Genomic DNA, 13,738 nt, shown 5'->3' on the forward strand with positions numbered 1-13,738 from the left:
CTACAACCCTTTCATATATGAGGACTAGAGGATTCCCCAGAGCGTCCCTCAGAGCTCAGCCCCATCCTACAACCCTTTTATACACGAGGGCCAGAGGTTTCCTCAGAGCTCAACCCCATCCTACAACCCTTGCATACATTAGGGCCAGAGGGTTCCTCAGAGCTCCTACAACGTGTTGTACTTTACCATTCTGACTCTACTATCTCTGGCTTTTAGAGTTATGCTACTTCAATGTTAATAGTTTATTTTACCTCTTTGGCTGCTCGAAGTTTTTCAAGTTCAGCCAAGACTCGGGCTCCATAGTCAGGGTGCACATCAGTGAAGTTCTTTACCTGGGAAATGTGTACAGAATACCTTTTAGTTGTCTAAAAAAATTGTAAACCCCAAAGGCAGACAAAACATTTATAGTCTTGGACGGGGTAAAGAAGGTTTAGAATCCCTATCATGGTTGCATTATTGTTTCTGCCCCTATCAGGGAAATGTTTTCTTACTTCATGTCTATTTGTTGAGTGCCAGGCACAACAGAAAGTAAATGGAAAGCTTCACAATTTCTGTCTACAGGTATTTGACAGGTGTCAGAGATTGCTGAAAGTGAAGGGATAGCGCTCCAAGATTGGCTTCTTGTGTCCCTCTAAGATTGAGAAAGCAAAAAGGATTTTTGTGCACACCATTCTTTTCTTATAATGCATTGAGGAATGCAGGAAGTCAATTCTTCTGTAGGCAGCAGTATGACCTGAAGGTGACAGACTTGCTGTGTTCCTGTGGGAGCATAGTTCCTACTGAAATAGTACTGTCTCCACCCAGAATTACATCTCCCAAGAGCCTTTTTCCTGCTCACAGTGTGGGCAGACTCTTGGGAGTAAAGGCAGCAGCGTTGTTTTGCTAGAAAAGAAAGAAATGTATGCATATAGAGTGGTTCAGAGAGGGGTGGGGGGATAGGGGGAGTTCTGTAGTCAAGGCTAACAAGGCTGATTGGGATTTTAAGAGACACTTGGGGGGAAGTTATCAAAACTACTCATGGCAACCATCCTCTCTCTTCAGTTTGTTCAATTAAGCATTGGTGATGAAAGAGAGAAGCTGATTGGTTGCCATGGGCAGCTGCTCCAGATTCTGTCAGCTCCAGTGTTGATAAATTCCCCCCAAACTGTGTTGTCAGCCCAAACAGGAAGTTAGCAGGACACTGGACTTCTGGCAGATCAATGGGTAATGTTCTGTAGTTAGAGTGTTTTTAAAGAGATAAAACATGTGCTTTTATTTTACTCTGATATGTATTATAAAACCTCTGTGTGTAACTTATTTCATACAGGTCTGTGGAACATATAGTGCTGTAAGTCCAATAAAAAAAAAAGCAATAATAACTCACTGCTCTCTGCTGAATGAAGGGCTGGGCACCCACCAGACTCTTTGCAATATTCTGAGACAGGGTCTGTCGCTCTGCCGAGTCCAGAACAGTGAGATAGAATTTTCGTACCTGGGTAAGAAACCATGGCTGAGTTGGATTACAGTAGAACAAGATCATGTCTAGTCCACAGTACTATCATTGATACAAATCTTTATATAAAGTACATGCTGGATTTGAACTCGCGAAAAACAGATGTGTATTTTGCATGTACGTTTATGTGCACACCTACAGTTACCTCTATAGTAGGGCCTGGATTTTATTTTCTTCTACTAAAGAACATGGGGAGTGCCCCTCGTGCCCCATGATGGTTAGGAATTTAACCTGCTGTGTTCCAGCATGTAGCCGGGTTCTTTTTGTTCTATAATTAAAGCAGAACTAAATATTTTGTTAAATGGTTTTTCAGGGGTGGGCCTAATTCTGTTTCATAATTAACCAGGGGCAGGACTAACTTTGCTCCATTATTAATCAATGGTGAAAATTATTTCTCAAAAAGTACCTGAGTATTTACTGAGAAATAATTTCCAGTACTGATTAATGAGTCATAATGTATGTAGCTGCATGATTAACAAAGAGCTTTAATTAGTGTGGGACATAACAAATCTGAATAAGAATTTTTTAATTATACAGGGGCATATAAACGCTTTGTTGCATGAATAGTTGATAAGACATTTTTGTTCCTTTATTATTCAGGAACTAAGGTATTTTATTTGATATGTTTTCAGGACAAGGCCTAATGTCTCTTATAATTAACCTGGAACAGGGCTTATTTTGTTCAGTAATTAGGCGGGGGTGGAGCTTATTTTCATCCATGACACAGTGGCAGGACTTTTTTGTTCTTTGATTCTTCAAAGGGCAGGGTTTATTTTGTTCATTCAATATGCAGGATCTGTGCTCTTTTGTTGGATATTTAATAAGGAAAATGTATATTGTGTTCCATCTCTAATCAGGGCAATGTTTTATTTATTCCTAAATTATTCAGGGCAGCGGCGTAACTATGGCCATAGCAGCCCAGGTGGCTGCTATGGGGCCTGGGGGTGGAAGGGGGCCCCATTAGGTTGTTGAGACATATTAAACATAGAACATGTGAAGATAACATAGTACTGTATCATCCTCTTCAAAGTCTACAGTGTAGCTGATGCACAAGAGGAGTCTTTGGGATCTTTGTTTCATTAGACACATCTCAGAGAGCGGTCGTCAAGGGGTCCCCCCCATAACATTTTCTCTATGGGGCCCCATGATGTGTAGTTACGCCCCTGATTCAGGGGAGGACTCTTTTGATCAATATTGACCAGGGCAAGTTGACTCCGAAAGGGGTTTATTTTGTACCTCATCACTCAGGAGCAGATATCTCTTCCTTGGTATTTTTTCAGGAGCAGGAACCATTTTTTTCAATGATTAATTAGCAATTGTGTTTTTTGTAATTTAAATTGTTGTTTTTTTCTGCTTTAGGAATCAAAAATCAAAACATTTCAGCACATGACTTGAAGGCACTAGATGGGGCAGTATTTTTTCAATGACAAGGGGTAAAGAAAGCATTATTATTTATTATTATACTTTACTATATTCTATATTTATATTTATTATTATAATTTGTATCATCATTGATGTGGTAGAAATTTACCTGGGACACGTTATCTTCTTTGCAGTCATCATACCTGGCGACATCTCCAGATAAATGAAAAGATGACTGTAGGAACTCTCTCGTTTCCTCTGGGCCCCCAAAGCTGTTTGGATAGTAGTTTGGCCCACTTCCTTAAAGAGCAATTTCAGGCAACAAGTGGAATCAATTAGTGAACTGCTAATGGTAGGCAGGAAAACACCACAGCTCTTAGAAAGTCTATTCAATTAGCTAAGTTCCCCACGGCACCTATCCTCATATGTGGGTAGAGTATGCTTGTTTCCTGTATCTCCAGAAGTTACAGCCGTTTGGACAAACCATATAAAACTGCCTTACTACGGTTCCCTTTTATTTTGTTTCTTTTATACTTTTTTTATTAAAAGAAAACGTGTTATATAACTGATTAAACAATATTAGCAAGGGTTAGGCTTTGCTTGCCTCTTACTTAAAGTCCATTTTATATTCCATGCCTATCTGACATGGAATGATTATATGATTTTACTCTAGAACAAACAGCGTTGTCACACAGTTATAGGAAGTCAAAAAATGAATTTATGGACATGATAAACAGGCAATAAAATTATGTTACGGGGGGGACTCCGAAAAACAAACACTGCTATGTTAATGCTGATGGCAGACTGCATCATTAATGTCATCAATGTTTGAATCTGACTTACAACTTTTAGAAATTTCTCAACACTGACTCTGAAACATCGGGCTTTCGGTATGTGACAGACAGCAATATGCCTGCGGGGGTTATGTTTGGGAATAACTCTTCTGCATTACAAACAGGTGAGCAATAGAGATTATGTCACATTATCTAGAAAAGGCAATGGGACTGACTGGGGCACAACAGAAATGCCTGTATGAAAAACTGAAGCTCTGACTTGGTTGGCTCCCTGTATGTTTTATAACTGGCTATCAGTTTAGAGTGAGCCATGGCTAATATTTTAGACAGATTTATCATAAGATTTCAATTGAATCATAAATATCTAAACTCAAGTGGTCAAAAGTAACCTTGATGCAATATAAAGTGTACTATATGAACTAGGGATGCACCGATACCAAGTGACGTACTCGGTACAAGTGACGTACTCGGTACAAGTGACGTACTCGGTACAAGTGACGTACTCGGTACAAGTGACGTACTCGGTACAAGTGACGTACTCGGTACTGATACTTTTCGAGCTCTAAGACTAGACTAGAGAAAAATTCAAAAGTTAGGAGGCCGCTGTCATTTGTAAGGAGCACACAGAGCTCCCGGGATTAGTACATCTCTGTTATAATGTTTGATTTTGTTTTTATAAACCTATATACAGGGATGCACCGATACCAGTTTTGCGAGTACAAGTACGGATACTTGCCCAAGTACTCACAGATACAAGTTCTGATACATTTTTGTTTAGTGTCATGTGACAATACAGACTAATGATTTCAGGACAGTGGTTGAGCGCCAGAGTCCGGTCCCAGCTGCAACTCTGGTAGTTCTCATGAAATGCAAAGTATCGGCATTGGTATCTGAACTGGTATCGGTGCATCCCTAATATGAACAGAATATATACATATAGAATATTGGAATATATATAGTGCTTGCAGCATTTTGATCGCACCGCACCGGACCACACTGCAGGCACAATGTGTCTTGCAATCCCGTGCGGGCGATCGCATTGCGACCGGAGGGCGTGGCTACGGGGCCATTCACTTCAATGGCCCACCACGCCCCCTCCAGCCCGGCAAAAAAGTGATCCGGCCGCAATTTGAGGCAGTGCATTCTGGCCAAAAACGGACTGAAACGCACTGCTTATGTTGTGAACTAGCCCTTAGGTCTAGGGTTCAGGTTATTGGGAGGTCAAGTTTCAGGGTTGGGTTAAAGCATATCTAAACCCAAAAACAAAAATGTAATATATTGCAGCTTCCCAGTCCTTAAATGTGGTGGCTGCATAAATTTATTTTTTCAGCCTGTTTTCCTTTTTTTTTCTTTCCACCTGGTGATTCTGCCAGTAACACACTTCCTGTCCTAGTTTGACAATGCTTACTCGCACTGTGGCAACCATTAGATATCAAGACAGGACACAAGGAAGCTCCCCCTGTCCGCATATGGTAGGCAAAGGCCTGTAGACATCAGAACAATAAAACTGATAACAGTGCAGCACAGGCAAACAGCACAGGAAGTTATCAGCGGACAAGATTTCTGGCAGGATCAAGAGGTATTTTTTGCACTTATAAAAGATATATCACAAAATATTTTCAATGGTATGAAAAATACAGACACAGTGTGCAGTATTTCCAGCAATGTCCTGCGGTTGGTGAACATGAGCTAATCCTCTCCTGTATAAACAATTCCCTTAGTCTGCTATACATATTTGAGCTGCAAAAAAAAGCAATCAATCTTTGATCTCAAGCTCCAAATTTAGAACACATACGATACCTTGATTGTTACCCATTGCCATAAAACCATCTCTATGATAGTTTGCTACTTTCGCTTGTTTGGAGACATTTACTGGGATCTGTTGGTAGTTAGAGCCTAGCCGGTACCTCAGGGCTTCAGGATACGCAAGCATGCGTCCCTAGGAGGAAAAAAAATCCAAATAGTCTCTTAGTACATGAAAATTCAGCATAGACATCTGTGCTAATTACCACCACAGATCAGCTAAAGCCCCTTTGTGATGCACTCTGATTAGCTGGAATAGTGGCAAATGCTTGTTAGACTTACATCAGAAAAAAAGAATTCCTCAGAAGCATTTATATACTTAAAGTGACCATGTCTTTCCTTTCCTGCGCCACTAAAAGCCACTTGCAAGAAATCATCCCCTGCTGGGAATCCAACACTTTCAAAATGTCCATCTACTGGGCCCCTGTAGTGCTCAGTGGTTCCTCCTGCCAACCTCAACCTCACTGATATGTCCTGTATTGACATGAAGATCAACAGGAAGAACCACTGGGCAGTGGGGGAAGCCAGGAGATTGACTCTATTGGATGTGTTGGTATGAGAACAAGATTTCTGATGAATGGAATGATGAATGGCAAGCTTCTTCTTTTAAAAATGGTTTTACTATTTCAATTTCATGACAGGGTCTCTTTACAGATAAGTAATCACGACTGAGTTTAGGCAGCAATAGAAATTTGCAGTTTTTACATTTTATAATGGTTCCAGCTTATTATAAAATATTTATGTCTGGCTGGTCATTGTCCTGACTTATGTTGTCCACGTCTGACCCTTCAGCTTGAAGGGTGAAAGGTCTTACCAGCAGCATCCTGTCAGGGCTGGGTTCTATTCCTGGTATCAGATTCTGTGGGCAAAAAGCTATTTGTTCAACTTCAGCAAAGTAATTCTCTGGATTTCTGTTTAATATTAACTTCCCCACTGGTAACAATGGGAACTCTTCATGGGGCCAAATCTGCAACGAAAGACAATCATTACTAAATCCTCCTTAAAGCATATGTCAAGGCAAAATTAGAAAAACAAAATGTACATCTCTGAAATACATGCGCATGTCCCCGTGTATTATTTATGTACACACATCAAGTACAGAAAAAGACCTGATGAAGTGCCAAAAATATAGTGAGCTCCTACCTTCATTTTTGACATGACAACACAGCCCTGAATTCCAGAGCACGTGGTGTCAGCCCTGCTTACTTAATTATTGGTGAATTACGAAGGACAAAGCCCTCTCCTCATCTCCTACCCTCTCCTCATCTCCCACCCCGTCTTTATCTTCATAACCCCTCTCCTCATCTCCTGCCCCCTCTTAATCTTCATAACCCCTCTCCTCATCTCCCGCCCCCTCTTTATCTTCATAACCCCTCTTCTCATCTCCTGCCCCCTCTTAGACTTGTGCGCCGTCAAAAAATTTGTTCTGTTTCGTTTCGTTTCGGAATATCCGTTATTTCGTATTTCGTAATTCGTAACTGAACTCAATTCGCATTCGGATTCGTACGAAATACGAATTTTCGTCAGTGGCGGTTATATTTTCATAACTTTGCGAACATTCGTTATTATGAAGTTAAAAAGCAAAATACCTTTGTTAATATTGGAGTGGTAGTTTTTTTTTTATCCGAAATACAAATTCCGTTAACGAATTCCGGATCCGAATTTCGTATTTCGGATTAAAAAAAAACTACCATCAATCAACTCCAATATATTAACTTCAATATATTAACTTGCTTTTTAACTTCAATATAACGAATGTTCGTAACGGAACGAAAATACATCAACGGAATTTCGTATTTCCTGCCTGTGTGTGTAACTGTGTATTGTAATGCATCAGCAGCAGCGGATCCGTAATTCGGATTAAAAAAAATCTTGTCATGTTGTTCAACCTCATTTACAGGGGTAATATTAGTTCCTGTTTCAAAGAAATTCGGATCCGAAATTCGTTAACGGAATTTCGTATTTCGGATATAATTCGGAAACTGCCATTCAGATTTCGGATGCTCCGAAATTCGGAATTTCAGGAAAATTCGTACGAATTTCGATTCGTAACGAAACGAATCGCACATGTCTACCCCCTCTTCATCTTCATAACCCCTCTCCTCATCTCCTGCCCCCTCTTTATCTTCATAACCCTTCTCTTCATCTCCCACCCCTCCTCATCTTCATAACCCCTCTCCTCATCTCCTAATTTTTGTTAATAGTTGAGGTGCTTGAATGCATTTTTAAGATTTCTCTCCTGACTCTAGTGTCAGTGACTTTGAATTGCTATGCAAACATAGATAAAGGTCTGTTCAAGGTCTCCATAATCCTTGTTCCACCTGAGCCCGGATGTTCACCAGTATCAGCTTGTCTCAACTCTCCCCAGAATACATAAAGAGAAACTTGTCATGGACCGGTTCTGAATAAACGTTATTGACTATGCGTCTGTAATAGAGCTTAGTCATCCAGGAGCAACCATGGCAGATCAGATCAAACATTATTCCAAGCTGAGCATTACAATAATAACATTAGATATGTCTTCACTAAAAGTGCAGTTTAGTCTCTCTTTAAACAGAGGTTGGATTTTTTGGGTTGATTTGATATATTTATAACAATGGCGCCTTACCTTGGTGATATCAAAAGGATTAAAAGGCATATTTTTGGCTTCCTCGAAGGTCATGACCTGGATATACAGTGTCCAGGAAGGGAAGTCTCCTCTGCTAATGGCATCTCCTAGATCTTTAATTGCGTACTCCGGATTTGTTCCAGAAAGAGCCGTCGCTTGCTCCCTTGTTAGATTTTTTATACCCTGATCCGTCTAAAGGGGGTGAATAAAAAAAATACATTTATAAAATCGTAGTTAATTTATTAAGTTATGCCAAAAGGGACCCCCTTAAAGCCTGCCCAGTGCTTACAATGTGCCTTTGAACTTGCTGGAAAATATGACTACTTTAGGAAGTCCATTTCCTAGCACAGCCCCCTCTCTCCTCCATGTCATAGCCCTCTCCTCTTCATGGAGAGTCTATTTGCTATCTATGCTGGCCCAGCTCCTGCACCCCTCATCTTCCTACATAATATAGAGAGTCATTTGAGGGACACCTCTGAGTCTGCTGGCGCTGCTGACATCACATCCAAGGTGGGCAGCACCCAGCCGCAGTTTTTTTGGATATCTACACTAAGGAGGCTTTTACAGTTAAACAACATTCCTTAAATGCATGTGTAACCCAGGCAAGACACTATCTGCAAGGGGTTTGCATGTTCTCCTTGTGCTTGCGTGGGTTTCCTCCAGATACTCCGGTTTCCTCCCACACTCCAAAGCCATACTGGAAGGTTAATAAGCTCCTGTCTAAATTGGCCCTGTGTATGTGTGCAATGGGGACCTTAGATTGTAAGCTCCTCGAGTGCAGGGACTGAGCAGTATGTGCAGTATGTAAAAGCAACGCGTAAATTGTCAGCGCTCTATAAATACCTGTAATAAATAAATAAGTAAATAAATAGATATATGCTTATGGGAAGATTTTGGCTGAAATGAAAAGACAGGGTCTCTTTAAACAAAACAAAAACAGATAAATTACATTTCTTTTTTTCGTTAAAAATGCCTGTTTATCACTCTGAGAGGAAAAAAGCTAAAGGTTTTAGATAGACTTCAATTGTTATAGTCTTTGTTAGAGAGATTTACCTCCATTTCCTGTTTTTACCAGACAGGAAGCAAGGGGAACTTTACAACAACAACTGCCCTCCCCCCCCCTTCCCCCGCCCATGCTGCTTTAAGCACTTACCTTATTTGATGCCTCTTGATCCAATCATCTTCTTCCTTCCACTCGTTTCCGACAGTCCCTCCAGCGCTGGTGCCGGTCTCTGATCCACCACAGACTCCTCATGTCCCACCGTGTCTGTCCAACGTGCGCGCTCCCGGCTGCCCGGCTGCATCCATTGAGTTTAACTTTCTCTTCTCTCCCTTCCCCTCCACTCTACTGTGCATGCGTCCACACACTTCTTCTTTACAGGAGTCGGGAGTGCTTCAGCCGGGAGCGAGCAGCGCTGGGACAGGTCAGTAATTAGGTATTTGCCTCATTTGTATAATGTTTTTAATCATGGGGCATATACAGTATTTACTGCTTGCTAGCAGGAGATAAATGCCAAAAAACAAAAGACTTTAATTATACTTTCAAGCTGGCCATACACTGCTTAGATTTTCAAAAGCACTTTTTAACAAAAGATCTTTTTCGACTTCCTATTATTTTATGGGGTCAAATCGACAATCAATTTTTACCGTAGCGACGAAGGAGCAGGATTGGAAAGTGAATGTGGTTTTCATTCGGGAACCTCCAATCATTCGGAAATCGAATGTTAGAATCAAACGAAATTTCGATTTACATGCCATCATCGATAATGATGGCATTATTATTATGGCATTATCATGTGGTACAGAAAGATCTTTCGTATGAAAGTTCGTTCGGAAATCTACTCGTGGATGGCCAGCTTAAGTAGAGTAGGGGAAGAGCACAGTCATATTTTTATTTCTGTCTGTGTCTGCAGATTTTCCTTTTACTTCCTGTCCGGTGAGACTGTTGTCAGCAGGACAGGAAGTGAAAATAAATCTCTCTAATGAAGCTCCAGACAGCAGTAAAAGCCCGGCAGGAATTCTAATCCTCCTCCATGCTATTCAAAGCTAGAAGAAAAACAAGTATTTGGTTTGATACACTTTACCATTAAAGGGCTTTCTTCTCCACTTTCCTTTTTTTTTTTTTTTTTTTTTTTTCTATTTAATCTTGCTGAAATTTGTAATGGTTAGTTAGCGGGGCAATATACATCCAGTACTCACATTGTAGACAAACTTGCAATATACAGGCTTTCCACGTGCATTGATCATTTTGAAGGGATGGATTCCAAATCCGTGCATGTGTCGATAACCATCAGGGGTACCACGATCAGTAAATATCATAGTGACCTACAAAATGAACTGATATTAGTACATAAAGTCATCTCCATGTGCTTCCCCATTACAGCAGACCTGACCTCAGTGGTATATTTGTTCTCTAAGGATGTGGTACCTTATAGGCCAACCGAATTTAATGTGATAATAAGTGATCTAAATATGAATTACAATATAGGAGTCATTTAGTCTAAAGCAAATATAAAAATAATACATTTGTGTATATAAGGGACTGTTAAGCTACTAAAGCGATCATTAGAAAAAAAAAAATAATGTACGTAAAATCAGTTTTTTTATTGTACAATATTTATTTACAACCCTTCTCATCTTCTGTTGTATCGTCTCATGATATTTATGTGGTCACCTGTATACATTTTTCCACCCATGACAGACCAAAGGAGCTCCACCTTAACCACTGCACTGCTGTGTCAAAAAGATATAGAGCAGAAATAGCACCCAACCCAGACCACCACCACCATATGGCATATGGATGCCGTATATTGGGGAGGGGCTATTTCTGCTATATATTGGGGAGGTACTATTTCTGCTATATATTGGGGAGGCACTATTTCTGCTATATATTGGGGAGGCACTATTTCTGCTATATATTGGGGAGGCACTATTTCTGCTATATATTGGGGAGGTGCTATTTCTGCTATATATTGGGGAGGTGCTATTTCTGCTATATATTGGGGAGGTGCTATTTCTGCTATATATTGGGGAGGTGCTATTTCTGAAACTGTCGATTTAACTCTTGGCGCTAATGATTACCATCACACAATCCTCCAGGAGTAGTCTTTCTTGTAAAATATCCACAGCTTTTGGAGAGGCTGCTCGTCAAAGAGACTCTGGGGTTCTCATCAGATAGATAAAAGACAAAAGCGACTAAGTGCCACCTCCTTGTGTGAAATCTTCTTTTATTGAATAATGAAAACGGTTATAAATACTCACAATTGTAAAATTGAAGTGACGCTTGTCAATAGGGGACCACAAGATCAGTGTCTAAGGAGTGTTCCGCTTCCACTGCGTATAAAAAACTGCCTCCGGTCACATCACCGCATGATGGAATGGTGATGTGACCGGAGGCAGCTTTTTATACGCAATCTGAGCGGAACATTCCTTAGACACTGATCTTGTGGTCTCTTATTGACAAGCGTGACTGAAATTTAATAATTGTGAGTATTTACACACAAGGAGGTGGCGCTTTGTTGCTTTTGTCTTTGAGGTGCTATTTCTGCCACATATTTGGGAGGTGCTATTTCTGCCATATTGTATTTTGGGGTGTCGCTATTTCTGCCATTTGTTTGGGGAGGTGCTATTTCTGCCACATTTTGGGGAGGTTCTTTTTCTGCCATATGGTGAAGAAGGTTCTTTTTCTGCAATATGGTGAGGAAGGTTCTTTTTCTGCCATATATTGGGGAGGCACTATTTCTGCTATATGTTGGGGAGGTGCTATTTCTGCTATATGTTGGGGAGGTGCTATTTCTGCTATATGTTGGGGAGGTGCTATTTCTACCATATATTGGGGAGGCACTATTTCTGCCATATATTGGGGAGGCACTATTTCTGCCATATATTTAGGAGGTGCTATTTCTGCCATGTGTTGAGAAGGCGCTATTTTTCTTTTTGACAATAATTACTTGCCATCTGTCACATTATCAGCTATCCTTGATCCCTTACACAGCAATACGTAGACTGGGAATTCCCTTTGCACAGCGCTGTCCGTCTCCCTTCCTGGACATGAGGGGAGAACGGTGAGTCCTCCTGCCTTTCCTCACTGTGCTGTCAGAAGGCTGGGGCTGGCAGATGACCAAGCTGTATTGCAATGCAGGTCAACAAACTAGCTATGGTGTTTGGCAGGGGTGCCTATATTTCACAATTGGCCAGACAGAATTACAAACATATTTTGGCAGGTGAGACAAGACAGAGTACCTCATGGAGGGTTTCTGGGCGAAGGCTAAAAAAATCCCACAGTGCGTTTGGGTCTTTTAGATGTGTCTGTGGGTTTCTCTTCTGTGCGTGTGAAAGGGACGGGAACTAAACAAAACAAGAAAACAAAAGTCAGATCTGAAAAGCATACATCCATCTCTTAACTTGTATTATAGAAATAAACTAGATCCTAGATAAAACAAATAGTAATAAAAGGAAACATGAACTAGACTGGCATGGCTAAGCTCTCCTGAAAATGATCATTTCCTGGCAATTATGCTGATACAATTGCTTCAATGCAGACCATGACTTTGCTGGCTGCATATTTGTGCTGGGCCTTTGACTGTGCTGAACCCACGGACAGCCAGGCATCTTACATTTTCAATGAACAACAATGACTTTCCTGAGTATTTATCCCATAACAGGTTTCCTTTTAAAATATAAACATTTTGCATAGAGAGGACATAACCTACCTGTAATTTTAATCATCTTGTGCATTTATTTACTTTGGTAGATAAAGGGTCAGTCCACTCTTAAGTAGATTTTATTGTATCCTGGTGAGCTGGCTTTTTTATGTATTGAATACTCCAACAGTGAGATCTCCCTGTTATAATCCATGACCTTGCTCCGGTCCACTTGGGAGTGTTAGGGGTTCCCATCTCTTTATGTTACATTTCCCATAATGTAAAATAAATATAAAATTCAGACATATAGACGGCTGAAATCCAAGACAAGGGTGATCCTGCAAGCGCGACCCGGCTCAACGATTCAAAAATTGACTGAGCTGGGTGGAAGATTATCAACCAAACAATGACTGCATCCTGTCAAATGCAGTCTATATCAGGGTATTACAACATTCACTGGTCCCGCACTTCCTGCATACAATAGCCAGCAGGGGAGATGCCTCCAACCACACTGTTTATCATGGATGGGGGAATTGATTGATTTTCTCTTGTTCAGCACATGGGCTGAGCGAGAGAAAATCAAGATGTGTATGACTGGTTTTAGAGTGGGACCCCTCATAATGGCCACCACAGCTATGCAGAACTGGGAGCACAGTTCAGGGATTTCACAACATTCCCAAACGATATATTACGCTGTTATGTAATGTAAATGACCAGGGGTTACCAAAAAGTTATAATATAAGTTCAGTTGAACACTAGTCACTAAATCATTATTACATCTTATTACAAAGTTGTAAGCTCTCCTGATGATGAACATTTTGCAACTTAGAATGCATTGGCAAGAGGCACTTTTCCATATGCTGCACTGTTCTTCTGCCCTGCAGTTTGCCGGTACCCCAGTGCAGTAACAAGGTGTCTCCCACCTTGACTGCCTTTAGGCATTCCCTAAAGACTCATCTCTTCAGGGAAGCCTATCCCCCCTCAACCTAACCGCTCAACCATCACGTTCTCAAACAATCCATCCCCACACAGCTAC

At 40.8% G+C, this 13,738-nt stretch overlaps 1 protein-coding gene across 1 annotated transcript in view; it reads right to left on the reverse strand.

Moving 5' to 3' along the window:
- Positions 1-238: 238 nt before the first annotated feature.
- The window catches only part of LOC108799465 (catalase-like), a 30,604-nt gene continuing 17,104 nt past the window's right edge, over positions 239-13,738 (reverse strand). Inside the window, exons 5-12 of the mRNA XM_018571326.1 lie at positions 12,302-12,406; positions 10,259-10,384; positions 8,060-8,251; positions 6,266-6,418; positions 5,449-5,587; positions 3,024-3,154; positions 1,364-1,471; positions 239-332 (exon numbers count right to left, since the gene is read on the reverse strand). Coding sequence (XP_018426828.1) covers positions 243-332; positions 1,364-1,471; positions 3,024-3,154; positions 5,449-5,587; positions 6,266-6,418; positions 8,060-8,251; positions 10,259-10,384; positions 12,302-12,406 — 1,044 coding nt within the window. The 3' untranslated portion in view covers positions 239-242. The remainder of the gene's footprint in view (positions 333-1,363; positions 1,472-3,023; positions 3,155-5,448; positions 5,588-6,265; positions 6,419-8,059; positions 8,252-10,258; positions 10,385-12,301; positions 12,407-13,738) is intronic.

This window comes from Nanorana parkeri, unplaced genomic scaffold, assembly GCF_000935625.1.
Source record: "Nanorana parkeri isolate BGI_ZX_2015 unplaced genomic scaffold, ASM93562v1 scaffold1734, whole genome shotgun sequence".
Taxonomy (NCBI): Eukaryota; Metazoa; Chordata; class Amphibia; order Anura; family Dicroglossidae; genus Nanorana; species Nanorana parkeri.